General features: G+C 32.1%; 2 protein-coding genes across 2 annotated transcripts in view; one reads left to right on the top strand and one right to left on the bottom strand.

The window, feature by feature from the left end:
- Positions 1-373: 373 nt before the first annotated feature.
- LOC127702162 (beta-1,4-galactosyltransferase 1-like) lies at positions 374-12,032 on the top strand. Its single transcript, XM_052206268.1, has 7 exons — positions 374-634; positions 2,052-2,284; positions 2,547-2,734; positions 6,137-6,259; positions 6,787-6,891; positions 7,106-7,244; positions 11,305-12,032. Exons 1-7 carry the CDS (start codon positions 490-492, stop codon positions 11,308-11,310), a joined length of 939 nt encoding a protein of 312 aa, XP_052062228.1. The 5' UTR covers positions 374-489; the 3' UTR covers positions 11,311-12,032.
- Positions 12,033-24,736: 12,704 nt separating this feature from the next.
- The window catches only part of LOC127702837 (uncharacterized), a 35,012-nt gene continuing 31,846 nt past the window's right edge, over positions 24,737-27,902 (bottom strand). The window contains exons 14-15 of the mRNA XM_052207140.1: positions 27,594-27,718; positions 24,737-26,302 (exon numbers count right to left, since the gene is read on the bottom strand). Coding sequence (XP_052063100.1) covers positions 24,737-26,302; positions 27,594-27,718 — 1,691 coding nt within the window. The remainder of the gene's footprint in view (positions 26,303-27,593; positions 27,719-27,902) is intronic.

Here is a 27,902-nt window from a genome sequence, read left to right as displayed (position 1 = left end):
TGCAAAGCTGGTATTGAACGCCATCCTAACTTGTTACATCAAATAAAATAAAACAAATCATTTAGAAATATAAAAATCGCAATGTCGCACATGTTGTACATTTAACTCTTACTAGAGGAAGTAGCTTTTGTACGGATAATATGTTGGGGGTTGGAAAAGTATGTTTTCTAATTTTTTTATAAATGTTTCTTTTGTTGTTGGGTTGGGTCTAATTGACGTGTACCCAACATCTCTGTTCATTCATATTAAACGAAATATATTCATATTCATATTTGTGTACTGTTAAATTACATGATGAATAAAGAAAATATTAAAACCTATATATGTACAATGAAATAACTAATTTGTCTTTCATTTCAAACTGTAGTTCAGTTAGCCATTAACTTTTCCGTCAAGAAAACAGCTTATCATGTAGTCAACAGAATATCTAGGCAAATACAAGAAGGACATTTCTCCAGAAAGATTTCATCAACAAATAAAACTGGATCTATGGACAATTATCGGAATAAACTATACACTGTGATGAATTCACCAGCAGGTCATGCGAGTTATGTTGGCAACAATGAAAATTGCACAGATATTAAGGACAAAACCAACTGCTTTCTTTCATGTCCAGAAACATCCCCTAAACTTGGTAAGAATGACTCAAAATTTAATTTATTAGAACCTCTTGGTATTTAAAGTATCAAAAGGTTAGACATACTTGCACCATGAATAACGCCAAAGATGTCATACATAAAACGGTATTTCACATCCTAAATTTCACGGTAATATTGTACTAAAAGCGCGGAAATCACTATGTGATCCGTGTAAACTCATCGAACTTTTAAATAAACTTATATCTTACCAATGTTGTAATTAGATCTTTGAATAAAGTTTACATTGGCACAAATATCGATTTTGTCATCAGCAAATTAAAACATAACTAAATTTGTATTCTTTTCAAACGCTTTTTTGGGGATGTATAAATACACATCCACGTTCATTTTCTATATAGAGATTACTCTATCTATATATTATATTATACATATTTATCAACAGGTTAACTCCTTACTATTCTACTACCTGTCGATACTTTTATTTTGGCATTGCACAAGTCATGTCTTCTTTGACTGTCCATGACGTTAAAACAGTAAATCCCTGGGATGTGTTTTAGTTGATTTTAGTCTCTGATGCATGATTTTTTATTATTAATTGTTTTTGGCTTTTAACTAGCTTTCTGTAACTGCGAGTACTCTCAAATCGTACTTTCGTGTTAATTTTCGGTTTGAGCCAAGGCTCCGTGTTGAAGGCCATACTTTGACCTATAATATGGTTTACTTTTACAAATTGTGACTTGGATGGAGAGTTGTCTCATTGGCACTCATACTACATCTTCTTTTATCTATTAGACAGAAATTGTTTTTACCTTTTCGGGAACCGGACCCACTACCGTTTTTTTATTTGTGTTCTTTGTTACAATTTTTCTAAAGTTTGGTTGGAATTCGTACGTTAAATCCGATGGTACATGTAGGAATAGTGTTACGCTCTATGCATGTTAAATAGCGCTTGTAACAACAATCCGGTGGGTCTTATTGTTCATCTTGTTCGACCCACAGATCTTACATGTTTTAATATTGTTAATTTATTCATCCTAAATATGCATGCATTGTTGTTGTCTCTTTGACACATTCCCCATTTCCATTTTCTATTCTAATATTTGCCACTAGACGTTAAATAAGCAAATCAAATCAACACCAAGTACTAATACAAATCATGCTTAAAGGAACAAATGAATGTATACTTAACAATAATGAGATGTGGTATTAAAGCCAATGAGATAACTATTCATAAATGACATAAACAGCTTTTTAATGTACGGCCTTCAACAATGAGCAAATTAAATCCGTTCTGTATAATAAGATATAAAATGTCCGAAATTGATAACGAAATGTGAAAAAAGGAAAACTAACTATATTTGATATAATAACAGAAAACGAAAAAATCTTGAAAAACCTGAGTATGACAAACTTCAATAAAGCACAAGGACTTGACTACAATTTTATTTTCAGTTGGACGAAAAACTCCTTATTTATCCATACCAACTACTACAAAATTAAAGACAGCTCTGTCATGGGTCAAGAACGGTGGTCGTTACAGCCCTGATGGTTGCATTCCCCGTCACCATGTTGCCGTGATTATACCATTCAGAGACAGAGACCAACACCTAAAAACATTTCTATATAATATACACCCCTTCTTAAGACGACAACAACTTGACTACGGGCTATATGTTATTGAGCAGGTAATATAAAGACGATATTAGATTAGTTAGATGGTATAATTTTTCAGTAACCTTACAAATATTTTCTTTCAAAAAATGTTTCATATAATGTTAATTTTATTAACTTTTTAGAAAGTGAAATTCGATTATGTCAACCATAATTTGATACATTCAAATTTCACCTTAAAATTTACCCAATCTTCTTGTATTTATACGATGACATTTTATTGTTCAAACCACAAAACGTTGCGCTTTAACTATATAGATTTAATTTGTTTTTCAGATTGGTACTTCTAAATTTAATCGTGCCATGTTGATGAACATAGGTTATGCAGAATCGATAAAAATTCACAAGTTTACATGTTTTGTATTTCACGATGTTGACCTTTTACCGGAGGATGACAGAAATTCATACACCTGCACAACACAACCAAGACATTTGTCAGCAGCCGTTGATAAATTCAAATACAGGTAAAATCATAGAAGTTGAATGTGATCGAACATAAGGGAGAACATCAAAAGATCGATGTAGGATAAAAAAAAACTTAAATAACATAGTTAGAAGGTGGGGTTCAAGCTGGCTGCAAGTTTTGTTATCCTACATTGCTTTTCCGGGTTAAAAAAATGTGTATGAGAGTTCTGTCCTAAAAGTGAATTGACCTTTCATGCAAATAAACGGTAAACAATCGTACAGGATAGTCATTTTTGGGGAGAAAAAACGTCATGTATAATACATATAAAACTCATCACTGGCGCTCTATTCAAAACAGTTGGAAAGCCAAATCAAATACGAAGTTGAAAAGCTTTAAGAACGGAAAATTTTGAAAAGTGAAGTGACTAATGGTATCAATGTCAATGTAACCATGATAAATGGCTATTTTAATTCTCCAGTCAATATTTCCAGTAGGCCCAAAGTCAGTACACACAGAAGGCACCATTCATTGTTGACACACAAGACACCATTCATTGTAAACATGTTTAACCCCGCCGCATTTTTGCCAGTTTAGTCTTGTATGTTTGTTTTTATTTATTTCATTTATATGTTTCGGAGTTTAATGTGACGTCCATTAGCTGAACTAGTATACATTATTGTTTAGGAGCCAGATGAAGCCCGCCTCCGGTGCGGGATTTTCTCGCTGTGTTGAAGACCGATGGATTGGTTGCCTTGGTCTGTTTTCTGCTCTTTGGTTGGGTTGTTGTCTCCTTGACGCATTTCCATTCTCAATTTTATTGACACACAGAAGACACCATCCATTGTTGAGGAAAACAACACTCCCAGTACTACATGCATACTTTAATGCATTTAAAAACATTCCCTCAATGCTATATGTCTATACCGAACAATCAATATTTTCCAAATTAAGTTACTAGCGGGGGTTAGTTAGGGGTCCAGGAAAAAAACCACTGTGCATTTTTAATGATATTTTTGATGTAATAGACAATTGAATAGTACCACATCATGTCCACATGTATATTTATTTATGCTAATGACAACACCTTATCCCTTGCTAATTTTGATATACAAAATGATATTAAAATTTTAAAAATTGGTAGTCTCAAAATGCTGGGAGGACGTCCCCAATTAGACGAGAATGTTGACGTTGGAGTTGTCTCATTGGCACTCATACCACATCTTCTTATATCTAGTTGTTCCAAAAAACGTTTCAAGCGTACAAGCTTTTGACTTAAGTGAAAATCCCGCTTAAGATAACCGTAGAATTTACATTCTTCTCATATGTAGTTATTTTGCAGATATTTTCGAAGGTACTTCATTAGCTATTTTTGTTTTCCAAGCCGGGGTTGGCATCATTAATATATGCAAACATTGATACCCAAATTTCCATAGAACTTTAAAAAGATATTTAAAACATATGTTGTAATTTTGTATAAAAATTGCCCCCAACAGCAACGTTTTGCACTGAATGACAATTAGATGTCTTGAATGTATGTAACATGATTTAAAATTTTTTTTGAATAATATTTAGCGTCTTTCATTTTCAAAATCCAGAATGTTTTGAAACTTTAAAATTGATTTTGATACTATGAGTGAAACAAATGCAGGGAAAATCTGACACTACCTCTTTATTCTTAGCGTGCTTCCAAAATATCACAATGAATGTCTTCGTTTATAACATTCGATGTCTTATTTTCTTTTTTAATATAGACCCAAATCTACCTTAACCACTAATCGATTAACAGCAGACCGAACTCCGATTTTTAAGTTATACTCATTTTGATGTGACAAGATGGATATATTTAAGTAACTGCTTTCGTAAATATACGTGGATCAATGTTTTTGAAAGGAAGTACTATGAACCTGTAATGCATTTAAATAAGAAGATGTGGTATGATTGCCAAAGAGAAAACGCTCCAGATGACGTAGAAGTAAACAACTATAGTTCACCGTACGGCTTTCAACAATGAGAGAAACCCATACCGCGTAGTAAGCTATAAACGGCACCTACATGACAAATGTGCAACTATTCAAACGAGAAAACTAACGGCCTGGTTTATTATTAGCATTTTCAAACCTTCCATCTCTTAAAGTCAGAAGATGACGAGCAATAACTATGGAAACTTTTAAGATCATAAACAAAAAGAATCCATCATAATTTGATTAATATAAAAAGTAACAAATATTCCATTAGATATATGGCACTCACAGACAAGAACAACAAGCTATGGCATGAATTCCTTTTGCTACACAGCTGCAAAAATAAATGGAATGAACTACCCCAGAGTTTTAGAGAAGAACAATTTTAACCAATTTTCTAAGCTCATTGTTACCGGGAATGGTAGTTTATGCCAACGCAATATCTGCAAAAAATTAATGCATTAATTTATAGTGCTTTACTGCTTCATGTGTTTTAAACAGCTTTATATGCTTTTAACAATAATTGCTTAAAGTACTATTATTATATCTACATATTATTACCTAATTAACATTTTCATGTAATTTATGTATATATATTTACATGTATATGTATGCTCCTTTCAATGATTTGCTTTATTATGTAGTTCTTGTGTGTTTGCTTTGTTTTAAACGTGCATTCTTTAAATGTTTTGTTATTATAAGACGATTAAAAGCTCAATAGATCTTATGTTTTCTGTATTCTAATATTTGTCTATAAATAAAGCTTTTGAAATTGAAAAATCCCTAGTTATAATGCATCAGCATTTCGTGCGTATGTTAGACCAGATGCCATCTAATTAACCATCGAGATGACATCCGAAGACTGTCGATGGTCAATGACCTGATCTGAACATAAATAAAAAAAGGACAGCCAAGCAAGTGAAATCGTACAATTATGATTTTTCTAAGTCTTTTTTATTTCATTTTATAGATTAAAATATATGCAAATCATCGTTTTTGCCTGTATAAGAAGGATTTATTTTTGAAGACTGAATCACTACAACGGGATGGTTCATCCTGGTTTCTCTTTTTAATGTTGACATTCTTTTCTTTTTAATAACTGAACACGGTTAGCACATGCGTAACCCATCTCCAACTAAAGGTCAAATTAAAGATTACATGATACGGATTCAAATGAGTTATATTATTGATTTGCAATACAACAATACATGAGCGATGTAATTGAGTTTATTTTAACAAAACTGAACCTAATTGACTGCTTTTATGAATGTTTGAAACAGAAAATAATCCTATCTTAAATGATTTGTCTTAATCGCAGCTAATGTCCCTTTAAATGAAACCGTTAGTTTTTGTCTTTCTATTTGTTTCATAAGGCCATTTATAGTCTTCTTTACGGTTCTGATTTTGCTCATTGTTGAAGGTCGACGTAAACCTGTAGTTGTTCACATAATTGATCTTTTGGTTGATAGCTGTCTCATTTTAAATCATTGTTTTTACAGATTACCATATAAAGCTATATTTGGTGGCGCGTCAGCTTTATCTAAAAGCCAGCTACAAAGTGTCAATGGATTTTCCAACAAATTTTTTGGTTGGGGAGGAGAAGACGATGATATGTGGAACAGGTGAGTTCATAAATAGAAAAAAAGGGAGACAAAAAGTAACACACAAAACAATCATGAAAACATTTATCCGAATTCACGTAGTCATTCACTGAATTTTACAAGACATTTACTGCTATAATATACGGAACAGATGACTTAATGAATTGAAAGAGTGACAATCTAATTAAAATTAAATCTCCGCACTTGCTCTTCGTTGTTTATATGTCGCGCGGGGGAGCGCGACATATAAACAACGAGGAGCAAGTGCGGAGATTTAGTTTTAACTAGATTGAAAGAGTGATAGACACAAATTTACAAACAAAATTACGAAGTAATTTATCAGAAATTATATAGTCATTCAATGAATTTAACAAGACTTATATTGCCGTATAACCAGAAAGCCTTAAGATTCCAAAACATGAATAACAATCATCCACTCTTTATATTTAAACTATATATTTGAAAATAGCCATGCGTTGATATATCTTAAGACTTGCATGTTGTAATATGACGTCCTCAAATTATTCATTGACATTTCACTTTTTCAGGCTTATGCACGCTAACTTCACAGTTACAAGACATTCGAATAAAGTAGCAAGATATACAATGTTGAGACATGGCAAAGAGAAGGGAAACAAACACAATACAAAGAGGTAAATTTATATTGAAAAATGACAAATAAATATGCAGCAGACATTGGATCTTGTTTGTGTGATATAGTATTTCGTATTTGAACACGTTTTCATTTGCATAATTGTCAAGTTAGAATACAGCCACTTTAAAATAGAAAAGTTCATTAAATATCAGACTCATACATTGCTGAATCTTATGATATACGTTGTTTTTACATTTTTCTTACTTCTATAGATACAAACTTCTAGAAAATGGCTATAAGAGATTCAAGAAAGACGGGTTAAACAGTTTGACATATAATGTGGTCCGAATCCAGATAAATCCTCTTTATACTAGAATATCTGTAGACATCAATGAAAAAGAAATTATGAAGGTAAATGCATATTTTTATACCTAAAGACGATTTTGTGCAAATATTTTGAGCATTCCCAGAGAGTGCTTCAGCTAAAAAATGTCTAATTTTCCCCTTAAATTTTGAATGAATATTACTGCAATTTTTTTCATGAAACTATTTTATTGAACCCGCCCGAGGAATTCTTTACTTGACATGATCCAGAGCACGAAAGGGTCAACAAATCAGATTTTGATTCGAGCTTCACAAGTCTTTTGTAGGCGAATCGCGTGTAAGCTTCCGTACAAAATTTTAATCCTGGTATCTATGATGACAATACAGCTATGAATGCCGGAAATTTCAAAATTTAAAATAGAAAGCTATAGGACAATGAATTACCGGTTTTACTCCTTATACGTTGAAACCAACAATTATAAATTCTGACAGATCTATTCTATCTGAAAAACTAAGTAAATCCATTTATAGGCATATCAAATAAAATCGATATAATTAAGGATTATGTACCCTTGTTTTGCTTCAATGCTAAACATAAGGAAATTTTATAGAAAATCCACAGACTTTCCCCTTGTACTCTCATATTTGGCAATTCGGTACTTGATAGATAGAGGATAATTGCATGCAGTGCTAGCAATGATTTCCTTAAAACAAGTGTATAAATTTAGATATTGGTTAAAATAAATATAAACATGGACCAAATCAAGTTTTGGAATTTAAAGGTTGTTTAGAACTTTTTGTAAACAATAAACGCTAGCTGATCATAGAAAAACAAGTGAGTAAACTATGTTTCAAATTTTATAACAAAAATCTCTGTATTAAAGTCTGTGGATTTTCTACAAAATTCTTGATTGTATTTTCACCAAATTACCTTTTTCTATTAAATGCAATGACACTATCAATAATTATGCTTTGCACGACGTTTCCCCTTGGTATATGTACAAAATGGCCCATCTCTATTATTCATTATCTTTGCTGTTTTGATACTATTGCAGTTTGAAAAGTTCATAATTCACAGGCCACAGAAGGGGTCATAAACCTTAAAAAAGTGACAGTCAATTCATGTGAAAACAATACCTAAGCTTGGCTCGTGCTAAACATAACCCATATACCTTTTATTGCATTTAAGAGCGAACTGGTTCCCGGAAGTTCGGAAGTGAAATACAGGTACTTCTGATCTGGGAAATAGGCCTTCTATTTTAATTTCATACGTTTTTTATCATTGAAAATGAAAAAAAAAGAAGTGTCCAACACTGGTCCCAGGTCATTCAGCTTTCCTTTCATTCGAAAATTAACCAAATATTTGCATATTTCAAAGTTAAACTATGCGTAGAAGCTGTTTTTTTTTTAAAATATGTACTACTATGTTATTTGTTCTTCCTGACCGGTCCCGAATGAGTGGTTCTATACCATAAACTGATTAGTACGTTCCTTATTCGATCATATTGTAACGATCAATCAGACAAGATAATAGCATAAAATGGCTTGAGAATTGACTATCAATATACAAAAAGTTAACTGGTTACAAAAGTGTTCCCTCTTCACAACAATAGTTTAGTAAATAGTAGTAATGCAATCCGATAACAATAAAAACTGTATTCATTCTTCTTTAGATCTAAAAACGAAGAGAACGGCAGTTTCCATGAGTTTTAGATCATAAGGTTTATAATGTTGTTATGCATATCAATTCAAAATTTTCTTTATGCGGTAAATGTCACATTTTCACGTAAATGAAGACAAGACAAGTTAATAAAATACGTACAGAAAACATGTACTATAATAGGCAGTCAATAACAATACATTTTAATTAAGGTAAATATAAAAGAAAATGTGGTATGATTGCCAATGAGACAACTCTCCACCAGAGACCAAATGACGTAGAATTATGCAACAACAGGTCACCGTACGGCCTTCAACAATAAATAAAACCCTACAATCATGGAAGGAAACTTTTAAGACGTTATCCGGACAAAAACATATAAATGTCAATGATTCGAAAAACCGTACATATATGTGCAATAATAGAGACGACCTACACTAATCATTGCTCAAAATATAATAAAACGTTTAATCTATATAAGTTTTTGTAAATATATTTTGATTATATGTTTCCCCCTGAACAGACCTTTTAATCGTCATATGATAAAAACAAATCATCAAAGATAACTACCTAGCTTATAATTTGGTTCGCCATATGCGCGTTTCGTCTACATAAGACTTACCAGTGGCGTTCGAAAAAAACAGTTGTAAAGAACAGAGAATATTTTTATATTTCAAGTTCAAATGATTTAGTATAAAAGAGGTCGAAGATACCCAGGAGACATTGCAAACTCATAAGTCGAAGAAAAACTGACAACCCCCAACCCCATGGCAAAAAGAAAAAAATACGACGAAAAGACTAAAAAATTCCACAAAACACTATATAAAAATCTAAAGAATGAGCAACACGAACCCCACCAAACCCTGGGGTGATCTCATGTGCTCCGGAAGGATATAAGCAGGTCCTGCTCCACTTGTGCCATTCGTGGTTTATAAAAGGGACGTTATTAGGACAAACACAATTTAAGCGAATAAAACACAAGAACTGCACATAATCATGACAACATTTTTCTCGGTAACTAATGAATGATAGACAATATTCATTTGCACATATCTTATATGGCACAGTTTAACTGATAATTAAAAATGGAAAATAATTCTGGATTCAAAATTCCTTTTGATTACCATGGCCAATGAAGTAAAACACCATTGATCTTTTTACTTTAGTCACAAGAAAACTTAATTTTCTATTGTTCTCGAAGCACTAGTCATCCCATTATTTAAGTTTGAAACAAACGCGCTCAGAAATTAAAATAACACTTTGTGAATTGATGCGCTTTTCTGGATTTACCTTCATCTTGAACGATCAAAAACAATAATTGAAAGCCAAGGACGTATAAATACTTAAATACTTAAGACACTGTATGACCAAAAGTGACCTAAAATAACTAAATCCACCTAAGGTCAACTTTATAAATAATAAGACGTGGTATGAGTGCCAATGAAACAACCATCCATCCAAGTCACAATGTGTAAAAAGTAAACAATTATCGGTCAAAGTACGGCCTTCAACACGGAGCCTTGGCTTACACCGAACAGCAAGCTATAAAGAGCCGCAGCATTTGCCTGCCGGAGTTGGTATCTTAGTTTCTACAAAATAATTTCTACATTTATCAACTTAGAAGTTAAGAAAAGAACGTTACGAATTGTGTCAGTAGCAAGGCACATAATCTGATTACATGTTTGATGAAACCTACGGGGACTAGCTGTCCACCACCAATGGAATCTACCCAGTGCTTGTAAATTAAAACAACACTTTATCAAGGTGGTGCGTCCGAAGCACATTTCTGGGTTTACAATCAGAATGAACACTCAAACCCGATTGTGACAATTTATAGTCCGAAATTCTGATATGATTACACAATGCTAAAATCACATGTAACTAAAAAAAATACATGTTAAATGTCTTTAGAAGATGTGATCATATTTACTGACATTTAATGACAAATTAAGAAGAAGGTCAAATATATGATACTATGGTCATACACAGGAATGACTATTTACGTGTCAGGTGTTTTTTGATAAGTGAATAATGTAAGCATGGTAATTTTTAAGGTTACAATGCCAATACTATTCGTGTGTGGGTTCAATTCTTGCATCGACGATAAATTTGCACTTCAAATCAATAGCATAACCAATCAGATTAAAACAAGCACTTGGTCCTCGTTTTCGTTTGAATATTTATATTTCGCGCGTGGTAACGCAATATATTAACAACCGAGCGAAATTGAGAAGCAATTGCGGAGAATTAATTACAATTAGATTGTTGTAATGATTTATACAAACTTTTTGCGTAGGGAATATTTAAGCGCAATTAACATGATCATCAGCAAAAAATAAAACCCGCCGAAAATTTACAGTAACAAAAATGTGTGCTTATGAACCAGCACTAATGTTCTTCGATGTCATTCAATGTTAGTCTTTACATATTGTAAATGTTAGTATTCACATTTTTTAATGACAACAGAATATCATGTATTATCTGTAGAACTGAGTGCTTGTAAACCAAAGTAAAGACAAATGAGCGCAAAGGAGAAACAAAGAATAGAACTTACAAGAATTTTGCTGTCGGCTGATTGAAGACTGAAAACTAATTCATCATTCAGCATTTGGTATAAGTAAAGCGTCTATAATTCCTCGTGTGACGATTTGCTTTAGAACAAAGCTGGATTATTATTTCTATGCAGTATCATAGTAATAAAAGATGAAACTGTTGTATATGCATCAATAGTGTCAAGAGAATTAATGTTATTCTTTATGAATGTAAGCAATAAATGTGCCAGATCCACGTTAGAGTATGTATTAGTTGTGTCCGTGAATGTACGGCTGATATCTAAAGTGAATACGACATCTAACATATTAGGAATATTAAGTCAACTGGGGCGATATTTTTGCAATCATGTGATTTATATTCTAACTTGTAGTTAATTAGTCGGATTGTGTAAAAAAAAATGAACGAAGAAACAGCTTACAATTTTTGTCCATCATTTAACATGAACGATAATGTGTCCTGAAGTGTATTCTTCAGTAACTTGATATGTATCAAGCAATGGAAACTCTCATATTATTAATCTATTGATCAATATTCTAATCATATTTCTATGCAGTTTTGTATTTGATCACGTTATTTATATCTATACGTTACTCTCCTAAAGGAGGATAACTAATGTATATTTAATTATATAGACATAATACAGTAAAGTTATAGAGAACAGATATATCATGTTTAATTGTGGTATTTTCCAAAACTACCAGTCGATATAATGCAAAATTGTATGAAATTTATTCTCACGTCAAGTATTTTTCGCAAAAACCAAGTCTGAACATAATACATAAGTGTTTAATTATTGTGAATATCAATAAGATGTTTAAGTTGAACACGCTATCAAGATTTTAGAAAAAAAAACAAGCGCAATTTATAAAGAGCACAAGTGAGCAAGCGTCTCTGTTAAGATAAAAAAAGAGGCGTATACCTTTTTCAAATACCACGCCAGAAAGGGTTAAAGAGATATCCTTGTACATATACATCAGCAACAGTTAAATCAGATAAATACACTAGCTATTAACCATTCGACGACGCAGATTTCGTCAACATAAGACACATCAGTTTAGTTTAAACAGTATTTTATTCAAATAAATTGAATTGGATTTGGAAACAGGCATAGCCTATGTAAGCCCTCTTCATAAAACAAGGTACAAAGTAAAATCACAAAAATACTGAACTCCGAGGAAAATTCAAAAAGGAAAGTCCCCAATCAAATGGCATAATCAATAGTTCAAACACATCAAACGAATGGATAACACAATATATTACATTCAAACAAAGCAACACACACACAAACATAATGGCAACACAGAATTAATTTTCCAAAAATACCTCATAGCTGACTGGAATGATGCTTCAAATAGTGAACTCAGATAAAAAGTATGAATATTTTAAGAATGCTTCAAATACATGTAGTTAACTCAGAAAAAAAAGAAAAAAAAAAGAAAAAGAAATATTAATATTCTAGGTAATAAACTCCAACATTGATTTAGAGGCCTTACATTAAATTAAACAGTCTCCAGTCAGCTGTTCAATATTATAATTTTAATAACTCATTTTTCAAAACAACATGTTTGATATCATGTACTTATTTTTACTAATTTATCGCACCTGAAGAATAACGACAGTGAGTAATAACCATATTGATACAGTAAAGAATCATAATAAAGACACATCAGTGACAGTCTAATAAAAAGAATCGAAAGGCCAAATCAATTGTAAAGCTCAAGAGTATTGAAAAGTACATTTAAAAAAAAATATTGAGTCAAATTTGGCCTAGTCATCTTTGACTTGCGGTAGAAAAACCTTAGTGTTTCGATTGATTTTTACATTTTATGAAGAGTTTACAGAAAATTACCGTATCAATGATATTTCATGTCAGCACAGAAGTGAAGACTTCTAGGCTGCTGATACACTCTGGGACGAACCGTTCACTAGCATAGGCATCTACCCAATGGTAATAAAAACATAAAACACATTAAAGATGCCAGGCATTTAATTTCGTCTACATCAGTCTCATCATCGAACTTCAAAAGCTTCATAAAGTTGTGCCAAATATTGCGTTGTTTATCTATGTATGTGAAAATGAAAGAAAACCGTAGTATTACAATTATATTAACAGTAAATGAACATAAAACGCGATTGTTAAATAAAATATCATGTCCGCGCAGAAGTGGTTTAATTAGTGTATAAAATTAAAATTTCCGAGAGAAGTCAATAGTAACAACTTCCAAAACAACTAGAAAACTTTACTTTAACTTTACTTTCCGCTATATAGATGATGTTCTTTCACTAAATAATTCAAAATTTGGTGACTATGTTGAACGCATCTATCCCATCGACCTAGAGATAAAGGATACAACAGATACAGTTAAGTCTGCCTCATATCTTGACTTACATCTAGAAATTGACAATGAGGATCGGTTGAAAACAAAACTTTACGACAAAAGAGATGATTTCAGCTTCCCAACTGTGAACTTTCCATTTCTATGTGGCAACATTCCCGCAGTGCCTGCATACGGAGTATATATCTCCCAATTGATACGATATTCCAGGGCTTGTATTTCCTATCATGATTTCCTTGATAGAGGGTTGCTGCTCACAAGGAAGCTATTAAACCAAGAGTTCCAAATGGTGAAGTTGAAATCATCCCTTCGTAAATTTTACGGACGCCATCACAAGTTGGTTGACCGTTATGGAATAACCGTTTCACAGATGATAGCGAATATGTTCCTAATGTCGTGACTACAATCCCGTCCCCTTTTCACGAATGTGACCTACGGAATTAGACTATTTACCGGGTTTGTACTAACATGAGCAACACGACGGGTGCCACATGTGGAGCAGGATCTGCTTACCCTTATGGAACACCTGAGATCACCCCCAGTTTTTGGTGGGGTTCGTATTGCTTAGTCTAAAGTTTTCTATGTTGTGTTTTGTGTACTATTGTTTGTCTGTTTGTCTTTTTCTTTTTTAGCCATGGCGTTGTCAGTTTATTTTCGATTTATGAGTTTGAATGTCCCTCTGGTATCTTTCGCCCCTCTTTTAGAAAAAGAATTCTATAATTCTGTATCTAACATAATATTTATCTAGAATGATTAATCTAAGGTACGTATTTCAGATTGTGTTCCTGATTCACAGGCCAATAAATACTCCCAAATTAACAAAAGCCTTCCAACATTGTGTTGGGTAGCATTTACATTTCATTGTAAAAAAAAAACACTTTTAAAGCTGTATTAAGTTGGGTTTTCCTTCAGCAATAATCAAACAAAATGAAAATATCACGAAGGAAAGAACTTTTATAGCGGACTATACGGTATGGGTTTTTTTTATTGTTGAAGGGTTGCCTATAATTGCTTACATACACTTCATTTGAACTTTGGTGGATAGTTGTCTCATTGGCAATTATACCACATCTCCTTATTTATATAACTATATTTAGTTTGCTCATTAGTGTATGAATTCACTTCAATGGAGAGACAGCGATTGTAATATCTAATTATCAGTATAATACCCGTCAATATCGTCCTTTTCGCTCTCTTATAATAATCTATTAATACAAAGATCCAAAGAAGTTGAACAATACTTTTCACAAATTATATACGTAAAGGAAAGAACTGATGACTTGTTGTGTTATAAAATAGATTTCTATAACTAAGGTATCTGGTTATTTTGCCGTTTTCCCGGTTAATTAGTTCATTAGACTTTGTTATGAAAATACATCAAAAAAGAATTCAATGACTTATTTAATATCATTTATATCATAAATTACTACTTTTTTGGTTTCTCTAACTCCTTAGACACTTTATTGAATATTTTCCCCTGGAGATAATTATTCGAATACCCAGAAATGGAAATCGGTGAAAAAATACTAAAGTAATATGTCATCAGATTCGAGGAACGGGTAGTCATATTGATTTGACGGAGGTTGCCATTGAATAATCCTGACATAAAGGAGAGGACCTGAACCAACAACTTTGATGTAAATAAAGTTGATCTATAGAAATATGGATTAATATATTTTTCTTTGAATAATCTTATTTCAATGGTTGAAAACAAACACGAGACTGAGACCAACTGATGTTTTCATACAAAAAAAAAATTTGATGATAACCATAGAATTTCAAAGCGCATTCCAATCAAAAACAAGACTTTTATCAGATGCAAAGCTATGAATGGTCTTCAAAGTACAAATTCATTAATTGTGGTTTTCGATGAAATTTTTTCCAAAATATGCAAAATTGTAAGTATGGTATCAATCTGCTTCAACAGCAATATTGATTTATTTACATTTCAGGAAATAGTTTTTGAATAAAGGAAACAGTATTTTTCCGATGTTCAAATGTCATAAATTAATTAGGAAGACAAATCAAGGTAATAATGAAAAACAGGTGGAATATCATGAACTCCAAAAAAAAAAAGCGAAATCAGGTGCGTCGACAGGTAAGGGTCTCCTGCCATGCATTTATCATCCCCATTCGCATCCACACACAGTCAAAATGTCACATTTGGGGATAGGACGTAAAATTACAGATAGCATAACTATTCTTGTTTCTAAAGATACATGATGCTAGTGAGTTGAGACGTATGCATATCGCATCGTCAACAAATTCGTGATGGAGTCCGTAAAACGTTTGTAGAGTCGATTTCAGTTTTTCTTCCTCATTTCTTTTAACTTTATTATTCAGGCTCTGCTTATCAATTTTCACTATGTTTCATCAACCATCTGATTTTTCCCTGTAAGTGAAATGAGCTTAAAGGGGCATTATCTACGAGATATAAAAAAAAATAAAATATGATTTGTTTTTGTTCAATCATTAATGAAAGTGAAATAATGATTTAATGATTTGCTTTTAGCAGCCAGTTTGGTTCAATTTTGTCAAAATAAGCTAAGAAACATCGTTGATGAATTATTCACTTGCAAGTAAATAATTCGACCTCATTGATTTCGTATTCATGTGACCTTCAATTCAACCCCTTAGCTGGAGATGGGTTACGCATGTATTCAGGTATTAAAGGGAAAAGGATGTCAACATTGAAAGTGAAACAAGGATGAACTATATGGTTGACTGATTCGATCCACAAAAAATCATTCTTATACAGGCAAAAACGATGATTAACACGCTTTTTAACACAATATGAAACCAAACAGGCCTAGAAAAATTCAATTGCACGTAGCCGCTATCTATTATATTCATATTTATGTTTGTATGGTTATATGACCGTCGGCAGTCTACGGAGGTCAACTCGATGGTTAATTAGATGGCGTCTGGACAAAAATACACACGAAATGCTGATGCATATTATCGAGTCCGTGCATTGTTAATTGTTTAGTTTAGACTTTTTGTAATTTGAATATACTTTAGTATATTATAAATCAAATATGAGAATTTGAGTCAAATCGAATACATGAATTTGACAGCTAGTTCCCCTTTAAGGAGATATTTTCTAATATTTAAGTTACATTTAACTGATTTGTATGAAACAACATAACTCTGAATCTGAACTGTTAATCTTTCGTGATTGCACATTTTTAACAACATATAAACCACATTATGATCCGTTATATAGGTATTTTCTGTGTCGTGTCTGTTGTCAAAATGAAAAGCAGGTTTTAGCACTTCAAGTTGTCTTTGCTTCTACAACACATTTACATCATGCGTCCAAATGTAAATCGTTGACAATTGTTGACAATAAACTCATCGTAGATACATTTGATCAGCTTACATAAGCGAATTGCAACATATTTTATTTAATGTACTTCAAAAATAAATTAATGTTTGATTTGTACTATATTGCCAAATGATAAACCAAATCAACGTAAACCCATTACAATTCAGTAATATCAAACAATATACGCATGAAAAGCCTAGTTTGAATATTGCTTGCAAATCTGCAAAACGGAAGTCTTTTAAATTGGTACGGAAGTTGTTATAGAACATGTCTTTCAAACCCAGTTGATACATTTTTGCAAATGGCGACAATTCTTTGTAAGAAACATACACAAAGATGTGATGAACAATGTGCTTATAAGTCCTTCACGACGTGTCACAAATGGAAAATATTTCTACGGTATTTGACGTCAACAATTTCATTTTCTGCGCATACGTACCATTGTGCTACGAAAGCTAACAGAGCTGGAATCAATGTGTATTATAAATGAATGAAAAAAAAAAACCATGCTTGACTTTGGTATCCATCTATCCAGATTCAGAATTTTTCGCTTACACTTCGAAAGTTTTACGTGCGCCATTATGAGTTGGTTGACCGTTATGGAATATCGGTGTCAAAGATGACCACATATATGTCCAATTGTCGTAACCATTCTCCGGCTTTCATTTCCTCAATAGTGATGTCACCAAATAAAACTGAATACCGAATTTGTTCTTACCATAAGCCACCTGACTTGTGACACATGTGGAGCAGGATCTGCCTATCCTTCCGATGCTCATGAGACCACCCCGGTTTTTGGTAGGGTTCGTGTTGTTCAGTCTTTATTTTGTTTTTTGTATAGTGCTTTGTAGGCTGTTGTATGTATGTTCGTCGTGTTTTGTTTTTTGGACACAATTTTGTCGGTCTCACTTAAACTTTATAGTTGATGGTCTTTTTGGTATCTTCCGCCTCTTTTTAAAGGAATAAGTGATTATTGAATTAACGTGAGAAAAATTCAGCGAAATTTCACCGACTTCTTCGTGGCAATCACCTTTAGGAGGCATTCACAGATATGCTATAAAGACTATTCAAAGCATATTTCTTTGGATTTCCAGAAATAAACAAAAACTATTGTTTCATTATTCACTTCTTAGAATATCAATATAATTTCAATCATTTATATTCCTGTCGTAAACATAAGCTGTAACATTAACTAATTGTACTTTTTTCAGTATATATATCTTGTCCACCACATCGCAATGTTTGAACAATGATAAACTACTATATATTAAAAGTCTACACGCGACGATTTTGGTTTTTCGTTCGTCATACCCCATTTTTTTAGTAGTAAAATGGAAATGGATAAGCTTACCCTTTTGAGTTACTCGGTCAAGATACGCTCACCCTTTTGAGTTACTCGGTCAGGATAAGCTTACCCTATTGAGTTACTCGGTCACTTTCCGTTTCGAATCAATACGATTCTTTCAAGAATACGATTTTTTCAAGATCCTTTCCAGAAAATCGCTTCGGACGAATGAAATTGTTTAACGTGTTGTTTTCATTTGTTTTCTCTTGGTTGGTATATATTCGAAATGAAATGATCAAGTTCAGAAACATTTTCTTTTAGAACAAACATTGTTTGGATTGGTTTTATTCGTGCTAGTTTACTGTGCAATGTATTTTGGATATTTTTTTTTATTTCTAACTTTTTTTGTTATCATGGAATTAGTTCGAAGTAGAGCTAATAATAACAGTTTTCAGAATTAGAATTTAAGATAAAATAAGAACTCATAATATAAAAAACAATAGTTTAATCAACATATCATTGTTAAGAAACATGAACAAGATGAATATGCATCAAAATAACATTTTCATATTTTCGCAACATTCAATTACGATATTTCTGCATTACCAATAATCAATTCAATGTTTAAACAATTAAGGATTGATCAAATTAAAAAAAAAATAATTATAATGTAACGTTAAAACATAATAAGGTTCATGATTAAAAATGTATGAAAGTTTACTGACCATTCGAAAATACAAAATGATTATTTGCTGGAAGGTCGACACAGTGACAAATATCACAAGTCTGACTGACGAGCATGTCAGCACTTTTCCTCTTCTTTCCATTTTTTTTAGTACACATAGCAACACAAGGAAAGGGTTACATGGACTGCTTTAGATTTCTCTCTCTCATTTTCACGACTTTAATGTATATTTTTGTAAAAATTGCGAAAATTGAAATTCACTTAAAGCTTGCAGAAAAAAAACAATTTTTAAAGCGGCACCAGAGTTTTCCACATAATATAGGTAATTTAAATAACATATATTAGACATCTTTCAAATGTATTTTTATGTAGAAATGTGATTGGAAAAAGTACCGGTACTCTTCCTTCAATCTTTTAAGAAATTCCAATGTACTTCCAAGTTTTCAATTTAAAGAAAAATCAATTTTGTGGGTTGAAAGTTATGAGAATTATAAATTTGAAAATCAAAAAGTCTTCATATTTCATGAAGAGATATGTTTCATGTACAAAAATTGGCTACTGGTTGATCCATTCTTTAATTCAAGACATAGGTATTTTAAAAGAAATTCTCTGTGGTTGTGCATTTTGTTTTATTCAGTATTGTATAAACATCAATTTCTAAATGGCGATTCATTCCGATTAAAAGTATTTCTATTAGATTTCACCAATTATTTTGATATATAAATTGTAAAAATTATCGGGCACTATGGTAATATAATCGATTAATGAGATATATGTGAAACGGAATGTGTTGTACTGCATATATAAATGGTTGAAATAGCACCACCTTTTTGGTTACAGAACAGAAATATATACAAGGCTTGACTCAGTTATACATTTAAATAATTTAATAATTTTGTAAACGTTCAGTACTTTGGCAAAGTGATTTTAATAAGTCACAAATTACATTAAAAATGTATAAAACTCGACAAAATATAAAATCTTTTATTTTACAACATAATCAAAATATTTATACTAATTTGAAAGAAACGATACTACGAGATGACGATATGTTTGTATTAAAAAAGGAATGTTTAATTGTGCTTTGTCTATGTTAAACACAACTAATTGCTCCTCTACAGTGTTATACAAAAAGTAAGAGCATTAAAGCTACCAATTTCACTACAACAGATGCGCATGCATGTAAACAATTAATGTCTCTTCAGTGATGGACGAGGCCAAATTATTTGAAAATCCATAACCAAACACAAGAGCGGATTAATCATTACCTAAAATGTTTTGTTATATATTTCATATAAAACTTTTTTTTGTTAAAGCTGTTTGGTTATATTTTTGTTGCTTATTGTTCTCATTTTCTGATGATATACACTCGAGTATTATTTCCTGTCCGGGAATGATTAATAATATTCAACCAAATTAAATTGTAAAAAAAAAGTATGCATCTTTATATCAGGGGAAAACAAAATCTAATGACAAAATTATGACCAAATACAGAATTATACTTTAGACAATTCTGTATCTTTCAGCATATGGTTCATTAGAATTCAATCATTAAGGCTATTAAAAAAATATGTAATTATATGAAATATATAACAAAAACATTGTAGGTGACGAATACTTATTGTATATGACTTGTACGTTCGATCGCCCCGCTATGATGTAAGTTTCAGCAAACGCTATTATGATATCACATTGTCAATGTAACTTCACCAGATATAGATTAAAAAGTGACTAGAAGATGATGTGACATCCATTCAATCGTTCTGTAACATTTGTTAATATTTCAATGAAGTTTCAAATTTAAGATAGCTTGGTTGGAAGAACTGTGGTATCCTGAAGTAACTTTCCCACATAACATATAAAAATAAAATGTACAAAAAATAGACCAAGACGAATTGACGCCAAATTAATGTAGAATTTCTGGTTCAAAGCAGATGTTTTTGAAATAAATGTAATGTTATCATGAAGTTTTGGTTACTGAATAAATCAAAATATGATCTATCTACAATATACTAGGTCCAATAGATGGTTTTGCCATCACTGTTGATTGGTGATTGTAAATATTCAAGTTAAAGATAATTTGGTTTAGAGCCGATATGACAGCATGATGAAACTTCAACATTGTTTGTTTTTTATCAAAATATGAAATACTCAAAACATAAATTCCCATAATGGTATGACTCTGATGCAGGATTTCCGTTATAATGTTTCGACGTATAGTGGGTGCTGCATCATGAAGAAACTACACCAAACACAATGCCGAAATTAAAAAAAAAACATCATCCTAAAAACAACTTCTGACAGGTCTACCCATTTTTAGATTATGATAGTCCTAACCTAGATCAAATTCTGACTGTACTACCCTATGTTTAACTGTTTTCTAACGGTTAACTGTTCTCTAACAGTTAAGAGCAGTTCTATGACAAATCCTTCTAATAATTCTACGGAGAGGTTAGAACTGATCCTACTTGTATACGGTAAAATTCACTCATTAATTTATTGATGACTTTTAAACGACAAATTCCTTCATTTCAATGTCTTCAGTAAACAAGGACTGTGTGTTAGTATCGTCATTTATAGTTGCAGATTCGGGTGTGTGACTATCACCTTCTTCTGACACCTGCTCTAATGGGTACAGTTTAGGATGTAGTGAAAAATTACTGGTTCTTGGTCGTAGTGGTGGATGTAATTCTCTGAAAAATCAAGAGTTCAGTCTTTTTAAAAACAGTGTTATGCAATGTCATTTCATAATGATTAAATCGTAACGGTCGTAGTGGTGGATGTTATTCTTTGAAAAATTAAGAGTTAAGTCTTTTTTAAAAAGTTTTTATGCAAAGTCATTTCATAATGATAAATCGTAACCACCAATATTCTTTATTGTTCCTGCCATTATTGTGTATTGATTTATGTACTTCTATTTACACTTCTTTTATATTGCTCTATGAAAACAGGGGAAACCCAGGAAACATAGTTTTGACGTGACGAAGAGTGTAAATACTTGTACACATGATGTAAGTGTGCTTAGACTGAAATCTACTATATTTGTTTTCTCTGTGTTTGAAAAACATTGATTTCAATAATTAACAAAAAAATTAATTGATATAGGGAGGTATTATTTTCTCGTGAAACCCGCGTATCGTCTGATCCTATTACTTCATGAGTATTGAACGATTGGCCATTTTGTTGTCATTTTTTATTTTTCATTTTGGTTAAAATTTGGTAATCCCGTAAAGTTCCCTATTTATAAGCCATTTAATACTAAACACACATCGATTGGACCGTTAAGATTTGTGTTTACCATAGCCCCATAGGTATTTATCTATTAAACACCGAACGCATACCCAACTGTTCAACTTTGTATTTTTAAGTTGATTTATTGAATTATATATGATTTGTTTACCTTGGTGATTTGTCCGAATCTGTATCTTCAGTTTCTGAGAAGGTATTTGTGAGAGCGCTGTCTTTTGAAAACTGAGAATTCTTCTCATACATAATTAATCTTTTGGCAGCTTGTTGAAGCTTGTTGGTCATGTCTATTCTGCTGAATAAAAAAAAGTCACTGATCTTTTATTGGTATACACTTACTTTAGAAAAAAAGTGTTTAAAATAAAATTCACTAGTAAGCAGGCTAATGCTGTCTACAATAAGATAGAAAATACTGAATGTTTTCTTCTTTTATATGATATTTTATATTTATTGTTTTACATAAGTTTGTCTAAGAATAAGTAAACACCCTTTGCCATTATTTTTTTATTGTTGTAATCCTACACAAATGGATATACATGTAACTCACTGTACTGAACATCACCATAGTGACGCAACATCTGTATTAAAAAAAAATTAGTAACATAAACGGCTTTTGTACTTTATTTCTCCATATTTTGTGGTTGGTGTTTCATAACATTTCTTATTCATGAATGTTGTTGATAGTAGGTATATGACAGTATTATATGTAGACTAGAAAGAAGAGATGTATAACTTAATGTCTGGAGGGACCTATATAAACCATAACAAAATCGTTACATTTTTAACTCGTATGGATTCGCGCATGAAAAAGTAAAAAATCAAAAATACCGAACTCAATGAAAATTCAAAACGGAAAGTCTTTTATCCAATGGGAAAATCAAAAGCTTAAACACATCAAACGAATGTTTGCCAGATTGCCAGATGATAAAGGACTTTCCGTTTTGAATTTTGCTTTATTCTATGACAGTTACCTTTAACGGAAACTAAGGTTACCGACCGAAAACTATTTTCCCTTAAAACAGTATTTGAGTTACAATGATTTGAATTTTGAAATATTGACACGACTATATATCGGCTTCTTCTTCTTCCAATTCTCTATATTTTAATTTTGTATAAAGCTGATACAAATTTAGCAAATGAAACTCAAGTTACCATCCGGATGGCATTTCTTTTTGCCAATTTGTTTTTATGGAAGAAGCGGTAGTGCCCGGAGATAACTACCAAAAGGAAAACTGGCAATCCTAGTCAATAAAGATTGGAGTCGAACGCACATGCCACATACGGGGCTCGAACTCACAAACTCAGTGTTTTAAATATATATTTAGTAAAAATTACCTTTGACTTTTACTTACTGAAAAACAAAATTCAATAGACCTCTTCCTATTCCCTATATCTTCCATATATGTATTATTTCATTAAAATGAAGCGATACAAACTCAAGTTGCCATTTGGAAAGCATTTCTTTTTGACCGACGTACAAAGCGAATACTATGAGATCCCGAAAAAAAATTGGGGAGCATAATAAGATATTTGGCAACAGAACGTTTGTTTTATAATTGTGAACAGGAAACTTGTTTTTGAAATTCCTGTAAACTCTTCAAATAAAACATATACATAATGAAATATGCATAGAGGAAATGGAATGAGGGTATAACTGTACGTGAACGAAATAGCAAGATAACAATAAACATTTATCCCCTGACAAATTATTTGAAGGAAAAAGTTAAGATACAACTCAAGGCAACCACGAACGTTATTTCTGACAACATATGGACATTAAGTTATGACGGGATAACACTACTTTCTTTTGTTTCTTATCAATTTACCATTTTATCTTGATTAATAAAATGATAAAAGGTTCAAAGAAAAGATTACATGGAATCCTGGTTCGAAAAAAGCGTTCAACCCTATGATATCGGTATTATAGATGCCATGCTTATCGGTATAAGAAAAGAAATTCTAAACAATACAGTATCAACACATGCTAGCAGCTGTAATACTCAATCTGCTATTATACAAATTAGGTTTTATTTGAAAATATTAAGAGTAGATTTCATAAGGCTATGTCAAGCTCATTGCAGAATCTTGAATGAATGCAAGAAAAGCATAATAAAATGATAAAGCTGGATTGAAATAAAACTTTTTATTTAAATTCCGACAAGCAGAATCCAACCTAAATTCCAATAGGGGAAATAAACAGTCAATTTATTTTATCGGTTTTCCAGTTGACAAAGTTATCTAGTAAAGAAGATATATTGTTTTGTAATCTCAGACGTCACTGCAAACATGCGCATCTATATATATATAGAGACTCTATTGAAATCTAACAATCCGTAAGAAGATGCAAACGGAACATGGTTACCATCAAGGAATGGAAAAAAGACAATAGGGAAGAAAAAGTTGTTTAGTTTGTAACAATTGTGTACTTGCTTTCTGATATTCAGCTGTCCATAGATAGTTTAAATCTCAAAGATTTGAAAGTCTACTCACTCGTTTATCTTCATATCTTCAGGATTTTCGTAAGAATTTTTAGGACCTTCGTATGGATGTCGTTCGACAGATGACTGCTTTGTTTGATATGCTGAATCTTTTAGGCTGTGAATTCTAAGTTTTTCAGCGACATTCTCGTCTGTGGTTTCCCGCCATGGTGACGATGACGAGAAACCAGTATCTGTGTCGGTTACACTTAACGCTGAGGAAGTAGACACTACTGCCAGGTCTGTTGTGGAATGTTCTAACGTTTTAGACTTTTCTTGTTCTTGATTTTCATTTCCTAGATAAAATGACGGACCAGATTTCTGATCGTTATTTAAAAGATCATCTGGATTATGAGTTTTTTTTGTATCTGATGTTTCTGAATGAAATGAATGGCTACGTTTTCTGAAAGGTGATCCATCATCTGAAACTTGGTTAGCACTAGGGGTTTTGTTCAAATTAAGATCATTACTTCTTGATTTTCTAACAGGCATCTTACGATATTCATCGTTGTCTATTTGATTTTCTTCCATGATATGTAAAGAAACCCTTTTAGCAGACTCTGAATTTTCATAAGGAATCGATAACGCATGTCTTGAAACATGATCTCTTTTGTGATATCCAACGTCATTCAAACTAGAAACTCTTGGATGACGTCGATGTCGTCTCTTTTCACAACTACTTGACCTGTCTGACGTAACACTGTGAATATGTTGCTGTGATTTTTTACGGGACATCCTTAAATATTTAGGCCTTTTTGGTCGCACTCTTTCGATTCCACAGCATTTACATTCATTTACCGTTTCTTGTAATCGATCCGGTTGCGAGCAAAATGATCTATTCATAAATCGATCTATTTCATCCTCTGAGGAATCTGCTCCGGATTTTATTCTATATCTTCTGTTGTAACGGTAGGAAGGGTCTGATTCAAATGACGTAGGTGTAATGCTTGGAGATCTTCTCGCCAACTCGTGATTGCACTTAATTCTTCTCTGTGCCAAATGCGACTCAAACGGTGGTATATCAAGCATTGTACTTGAAGTTTTTGATTTCGATGCAAATACTTCTCTTTTCCTCTGAGCATCAAGATCGTCTAAGGTCTTTTGTCTCTGTATAGATTTTTTTCGTTCTCTAGTCAATTTAGGAATGTCGTCATTCTCGGCATCATCTAAATTTTCATAACTAGTATCATTCACAATAACTATATGAGGATAACAGTGAGTCACACTACTAAAATCTGCTTGTACTGAATTCGATTTCACAAATGTTGAGGTGCGTTCTTTTTGTGAAACTGGTAACGATGAAAGTGATTTTCGCAATTCTGGATTGGAAAATGGCATAAACTTCGAATATGTTTCATTATCCGATGACAAAACTTCAGTATCAAGCTGCAGAAATTGTAGTGTTCCGTCCACAATTCCAGATGATTGTTGATTTTCATATCCTAATATTGATAGCTGTTTTTCAGCGCATCGTTTCTCAGATTTACTGTTATAGGCATCAAAAAGTCGGACTGCAGCTCCAAAATTTTCCACGTCAATTGGAGGTGTATGAAATGGCTCCATGTCATTCTGTGACTGGTAATAAATTGGTAAAAAGGTTTTACAGTTACAAAAATGAAGACTATTTTAGACATTTGTAATACATTTCATTTTTTCATTTTCATATTTGATTAAAGAGCCTAGACCCCTAGATGACGGTACATTAAAAACAAAAATACACAACAAAACACATTAAACTTTACAAATAAGGTCTAAAAAAGAATATGTCATAAAAAATCATAAATGTACAGTACTAATTTTTTTGTAAATATTTTTCATTTCAAATTCTCTGCATGATTTCTTCTCGCGTTTCTTACTTCCATTGTATATCCCAAAAGTCATTATATATACTTTTTTTTAATTAATTACGTGCGTCTTTAATTTGAAATATATTTTGTAATTGTAATTTTGATTTTGTTTTCGTTTTAAAGATAATTTATATTTTGATTTTCCAATTGTAATACCTTTTTATATAGTCAGTAAATATCCCATGCTAAAACAATATTGACCCGACTATCTGATATTTTTTATTGTGATTTATATTGAACATAGGACTAAATAAAACAGCGTTCCCGTTTGCGTTATTTTACATTTTGTCATGTTGCGGTCTTTCATAGCTTGCTATTCGATGAGGCCGTACGGTGACCTATAGTTTGGTAACATCTACCTCAGATTGTTAGGGAATTCTGCAATTTTGTTCTCTTGTGAACAAACTAAAATTAAGAATGGAAATAGGGAATGTGTCAAAGAGACAACAACCCGACCACAGAGCAGACAACAGCCGAAGGCCACCAATGGATCTTCAATGCAGCGAGAAACTCCCGCACCCGGAGGCGTCCTTCAGCTGGCCCCTAAACAAATATGTATACTAGTCTAGAAGTGCCTTATGTGATATTTTTGTCGGTTGTAATAGTGTGTCCCGATTGCTTTTTTATGAAATTTTTTTTCTTGTTTTTTTAAGGAAACTCGTTGTGTTCCAAATTTATGTAACCGGGTTTTTGATTATCTCGCATTGACCGCATAATTATAGAAAATCTAGTGTGTCATCTGATAAAAACAGTTCATTGGATTCAGATATTTGTTTGCACTTTTAAGATACATTCATAAAACACATTCATTATGTAACGTCACATGCATTTTTCCTCAGTCATTTTGGTATTTTCGTTGTCTCTAATAAATAACAGCTTAATCATTTCATACCCAATATTCACACATCGCGAAATCCCCATTTAAATTATGTTTGATAAACAATATAATAAATATCTTTAATGGTGGAATTCAAATTAAATGAAAATGAAGCTAACTTTAGCATTTAAGAAGTACTTGCCTCTACTTTTAAGAAGTTAGACGAATCTTCTTCTTCAAATTTAAATTTCAATGCTGATGTGCTGGTCCCTGTTGGGGTTCCTTGTGTGGACGGAGTATAATTTTTGTGCGCAGGTATAGCATTCTCTGTCAAAATATATAAATATAAATATTAGATCTGCATGCCTAATAAAAATGTCACGCGAAGAAAACCTATCTGCGTTGTTCCAATTTGTGGGACGTTTTGTCACATAATTTTTCATATAAATTTGTATTTGCGTTTACATTATTATTATGTTATGTTGCAGCGGAGATTTAATCTACATGTATA

Source organism: Mytilus californianus, unplaced genomic scaffold, assembly GCF_021869535.1.
Source record: "Mytilus californianus isolate M0D057914Y unplaced genomic scaffold, xbMytCali1.0.p SCAF_5, whole genome shotgun sequence".
In the NCBI taxonomy this organism is placed as follows: Eukaryota; Metazoa; Mollusca; class Bivalvia; order Mytilida; family Mytilidae; genus Mytilus; species Mytilus californianus.
This window is presented reverse-complemented; position numbering and strand designations above follow the sequence as displayed.

Bases quoted from the DNA above. Each gene is read 5' to 3' on its own strand.
- LOC127702162 (XM_052206268.1), top strand. From the start codon at position 490: ATGGACAATTATCGGAATAAACTATACACTGTGATGAATTCACCAGCA. The intron at 635-2,051 runs GTAAGAATGACT...TTTTATTTTCAG, and splicing joins AGAAACATCCCCTAAACTTG to TTGGACGAAAAACTCCTTAT. The intron at 2,285-2,546 runs GTAATATAAAGA...TTTGTTTTTCAG, and splicing joins GGCTATATGTTATTGAGCAG to ATTGGTACTTCTAAATTTAA.